This window comes from Coregonus lavaretus (genome assembly GCF_964263955.1).
Source record: "Coregonus lavaretus genome assembly, chromosome: 9".
Taxonomy (NCBI): Eukaryota; Metazoa; Chordata; class Actinopteri; order Salmoniformes; family Salmonidae; genus Coregonus; species Coregonus lavaretus.
Genome location: NC_139996.1, coordinates 26600561 through 26605664, shown reverse-complemented (window position 1 = coordinate 26605664; position 5104 = coordinate 26600561). Strand labels below are relative to the sequence as shown.

The 5104-nt window shown below is 48.3% G+C and overlaps 1 protein-coding gene across 1 annotated transcript in view; it reads right to left on the bottom strand.

Annotated features, from left to right (window-relative positions):
• Window positions 1–296: 296 nt before the first annotated feature.
• The window catches only part of kcp (kielin cysteine rich BMP regulator), a gene marked incomplete at both ends in the record, with an annotated part of 58364 nt that continues 53556 nt past the window's right edge, over window positions 297–5104 (bottom strand). The window contains 7 exons of the mRNA XM_084169260.1: window positions 297–399; window positions 507–568; window positions 661–765; window positions 1334–1608; window positions 1890–2074; window positions 3613–3732; window positions 4603–4656. Coding sequence (XP_084025386.1) covers window positions 297–399; window positions 507–568; window positions 661–765; window positions 1334–1608; window positions 1890–2074; window positions 3613–3732; window positions 4603–4656 — 904 coding nt within the window. The remainder of the gene's footprint in view (window positions 400–506; window positions 569–660; window positions 766–1333; window positions 1609–1889; window positions 2075–3612; window positions 3733–4602; window positions 4657–5104) is intronic.

The window sequence follows — 5104 nt, the reverse complement described above, 5'->3', positions numbered from 1 at the left end:
GCTCTCTGCCTCTATTCATACACTTACCAGCAGGCTACAGTATTTAAGCTGATGACGGTTTAATAAAAAAAAGTATAGCTCTTTGAAGTCCACTGTATTTAATTGAGGAAAGCTGAATCTTATGCATACACTAAAATAATTACTGAACTGCAGCCAGTATGGCTAGTGAACAGGGTGGGTAGTAGTATAGCGATTGACAGATTGAGGAGGAACAGCTGGAGCGGGACTTACCGATCAGATTTCTAGTGACATAGATGTGTAGTAATGGCATCGCTAGATGGGTAGTGATTGTATAATTAGTTAGCGTTGGTGGCTAGCCTGAGTGAGTCAGGGGTGTTGTCTGTCTCTGCACTGTGGAGTTCCACTGGACCCAGCAGCTCCTTAAAGCCTGCTGGATTCCTGGGAGGAGGGAGAATAAAGAATGAGTAAGAGGTGGAAATTGACACCAGTCTTGTTACCTGTATCTCTTACATATTACTTGTGTGTGTTATCTGTCTCGTTTGTACTGCATGACATAAGAGCGCTCCAGTCTTTGTCTGACCACCATCTTCTGCTGGCGCTTATCCTCCTGAGAGACACACACAGCCCAGAATCATACACCACCCTCCAATGCCTGACAAAAGGGTATATTACATGTGGTAGGTTGTGCGTGTGTGTTACCTGGGGCAGGTTGTGCGTGAGGTGTCTGCGTCTGTCAGTCTGTCTGAGGCCCATCAGGTCCTTCTGGGACTTCCTGTTCTGGATGATTGACAGCCGCTCCTGGACCTGACACAGGAAGTATCTCTCTTTATAACTAAGCTGCTCTCTTTTTTCCCCTTGTGTTGTGGCTCTCTTCCTAAAACCCACTCTCAGGACATGTCCCTCTCCCTCTTTCTCTCTCCCACTCTCAGTAGTTGTCTCTCTCGGTGTATTCTATCCCTTCTCTGTCTCTCGATCACCCCCTCCTCTGTCTCACTCTCAGTAATAAAGATAAGTGTTTATTAATACGCATGTGTGAATTGAACATGTTTTTTGTTTAGCATATCCCAACTCCCCCTGAGACACCCTCAGAGAGTGGGGTCACAGCCAGGGTCACCATAATCAACGGCGATCCTGGAGCAATTACGGTTAAGTGCCTTGCTGAAGGGCACAGATTTTTCACCTTGTCGGAATGGGGTTTCGAACTAGTGACCTTTCGGTTACTGGCCCATACTCTAACAGCTAGGCTACCGGCCTCCCCAGTAGTTGTCTCTGTCTCTCTTTTGTTTCTGCTCCGTCTTCCTCTGCAGGTCCACCAGGCTACACATCATCCTCTCCATCGCAGAGAATGGCTCCAATGTCCTCTCTCCATCACACTCCACATCGTTCTGTCTCCCTCTAGAGTAGTGTGTGGAGTTTTGTGGGTCTCCTGGTCTGATCTAGGGGGAGCAGGTCCACTCATGGCCCAGGGCTCTGTCTCTGTCACTTCCTCCCTCTCCCCTCCCACAGACCCCAGGTAAGCGCTCTCATTGGCTCCCACAGAGCCCAGGTAAGTACTCTCATTGGCACCCACAGCAGTGAAGTCATCAGTGTGTTCCTCATTGAAAGGAGGACTGCCCTGGCCCCTCTCAGCCTCAACCTCCTGCTGGGCTATGTTCCATGTCAGAGGCTCCTCAGTGTGTGTGTGTACTCTTGGGGTAGTGTGTGTGTGACAGAGGTGTGTCTGGCCAGATCAGTTTCTGTATTTTATGACTGCTCCATCACTAGCTCCTTCTACAACACACAGAGTTATCACACAGTTACAGTATTATCAGACAAAACCTTAGATAGCCAGACAGAATCCGAGAGCCAGACGGAATCTTAGAGAGCCAGACATAGACCACCTGGCCAGTAGTGGGGTGCTGGTCTGTAGGCGGTGAGAGCTGTTCAACCTGAGTTGGACTGGAACAGAGACGAGTCCAAAACCTCCACCTGGTCTCTGTCTCTGGCTGTGTCCTCACACTGTCTGTCTCCAGCTGTGTCGTTGTAGTGTGTGTATCCTGGAGTGTTGTGTGTCACAGTGACCACCCTCGTCCTGCACACTGACTTCCTGTTCCTCTGCTGCAGTAGACATGACCTACAGAACCACAACACATACACAAAGAATACAGAGTTCAGATCTGTGTGATTTAGTGTTTCTGATCCTAGATCTGTGTGTGAGGTAATTTAGGGTATCTTACTGTGGTTCCTGTAAGCTGCTCTGTGTCTCCCTCTGGTTGTTGTCTCCCTGACCAAGGCCCTTCTCCCCCAATTGCTCAGTTTGCCCGGGTGGCCAGCTCTTGGAAGAGTCTTGCTGGTTCCAAACTTCTTCCATTTAAGAATGGAGGCCACTGTGTTGTTGTGGACCTTCAGTGCTGCAGACATTTTTTTGTACCCTTCCCCAGATCTGTGCCTCAACACAATCTTGTCTCGGAGCTCTACGGACTTCAACCTCATGGCTTGGTTTTTGATCTGACATGCACTGTCAACTGTGGGACCTTATATAGACAGGTGTGTGCCTTTCCAATTCATGTCCAATCACAGGTGGACTCCAATCAAGTTGTAGAAACATCTCAAGGATGATCAATGGAAACAGGATGCACCTGAGCTGAATTTCGAGTCTCATAGCAAAGGGTCTGAATACTTATGTAAATAAGGTATTTCTGTTTTGTATTTTTAATTAATTTGCACAAATTAAAAAACGTGTTTTCACTTTGTCATTATGGGGTATTGTGTGTAGATTGATGAGAAAAACTATATATTTAATCAATTTTAGAATAAGGCTATAACGTAACAAAATGTGGAAAAAGGGAAGGGGTCTGAATACTTTCCGAATGCGCACAGTACATACACAAAATAACATCTCATTCCAAAATCATGGGCATTAATATGGAGTTGGACCCCCTTTTGCTGCTATAACAGCCTCCACTCTTCTGGGAAGGCTGTCAATTAGATGTTTGAATATTGCTGCGGGGACTTGGTTCTATACAGCCACAAGAGCATTAGTGAGGTCAGGCACTGATATTGGGCGATTAGGCCTGGCTCGCAGTCAGCGTTCCAATTCATCCCAAAAATGTTAGATGGGGTTGATGTCAGGGCTCTGTGCAGGCCAGTCAAGTTCTTCCACACCTATCTCAACAAATCATTTCTGTATTTCTTGTCCATGGGGGCATTGTCATGCTGAAACAGGAAACTGTTGCCACAAAGTTGGAAGCACAGAATCGTTTAGAATGTCATTGTATGGTGTATCATTAAGATTTCCCTTCACTGGAACTAAGGGGCCTAGCCCGAACCATGTAAAACAGCCCCAGACCATTATTCCTCCTCCACCAAACTTTACAGTTGGCACTATGCATTCGGGCAGGTAGCGTTCACCTGGCATCCGCCAAACCCAGATTCATCCGTCGGGCTGCCAGATAGTGATTCATCACTCCAGAGAACGCGTTTCCACTGCTCCAGAGTCCAATGGCTGCGAGCTTAACACCACTCCAGCCAATCCTCCTGCATCTAGAGCAGGGCCTGATCTCTACTGCAGGAGCCGCTAATACTGGACCTGGAAACAAGGCAGATGTATGAAATCATTGACACAGTAAAGTCAGAGACTTATTCCCATTGTGGTTGCCATGAAGGCCTCACCATGTCTCCCAGTCCTGTCTGGCTGCCAGCAGTGCACCATGGGACAGTTTCTCCCTCTGAGCTCTGATGGTGGCCAGGCTGGCGTACAGACCCATCAGCCGCAGGGTCTCCCTGTCCAGCCTGCAGGGGCAGAGGGACACATTCTCACAGTCAAGGTTGTGATTGGCTTATTGCAGGACCTGGAAAATGTGTTTGCCTCTCGGTCAGGGCAGTTATTGTGGATTTGAGGTATGCGTGTGTGTGTTTCTGTGTGTGTACCTCCTTGGCCAGGGCTGTGAGTGTATTTGTCTCGTGTATTCCAGTGAGGAGGGTGATGGCCGACCAAGACTGCTCACTGGGTTTCACCCAATCAGGACAGCCCTTCAGAGACACGCCCTTACTGCGCCTGTTAATCATGTCATCACATGATCAGAGAGGTAGCCTTCTCCTGCACACACAGCTGCTTATCCTTAGGTTTCCCACTCAATTAAATTACTCCTCTATATCAACTCATTTTGTTATGCACAGCCTAAAACCATCTAAGTGTGTGTGTTACCTGTATATCCTGAAGGCTCCAGATGGGTTAGACTGACTCAGCATGTCACCTGACTCCTGAATCTCCTCCCATAGCAAACCTAGCTCAGTCCTCCCTCTCCTCAAGCTCGCACAGCAACAGCGTCTCCCAGGCAACCAGCCCTGAAATATCAGAAACATGATGGGATGTACTGCGTATACACATACTGTGTTTGTGTGTGTGTGTTTGTCTCACTGTGGTGTTCCTGCAGCATCTCTGTGTGGTATGGCGTTTGCAACGCCAGGGTTGTGGGTTCGATTCCAGTATGAAAAAAAAAACTCACTAACTGTAAGTCGCTCTGGATAAGAGCGTCTGCTAAATGACTAAAATGTAAATGTAAATGTAGAGTGTGTGTGACGGCGTCATACTTTACTCCCACCAGTAGGAGGAGCTCTGACAGAGACACACACCCCAACGCCTGACCTCTCACCCCTGACCTCTGACCACCGCTCAGAGACGGCAGGGCTCCGCACACACCCTCCTGCACCAGCCTTGGGACAGGGACAGACACACACCCAGTGTGATTATGGGTGAAAGAGAGAAACAGAGATAGAGGAAGGGAAAGAGAGAGGGAGGGAGACAGAGAGAGAGACAGTCTTACAGACAAACAAACAGCTTACCTGGCCCAGCGCTGTCTAGCTGCTCTCCTCGGTCTCCACTCACACACACCTCTGTCTCTATCTCTCTTTTCTCTCCTCTCTCTTTTCTTTCTCTGTGGGTATGTTCTGTGCGTCACTGTCGTACTGAGCATGACCGGCGGTGTGGTACAGGGCTTGCTTGAGGTGTACGATGTGTGTGTCTTGTGTCTGTGTGGTACAGGTCTCTGGGTTTTCCTGTGTTCAGCAACTGTCGGTCCCAGTAGATCTGTAGAATCAAGGTTCAGAAACACACCCCAGTCAAGGTTGTTTTACGCTCAAACTTTGTGTTTGAAATATATGC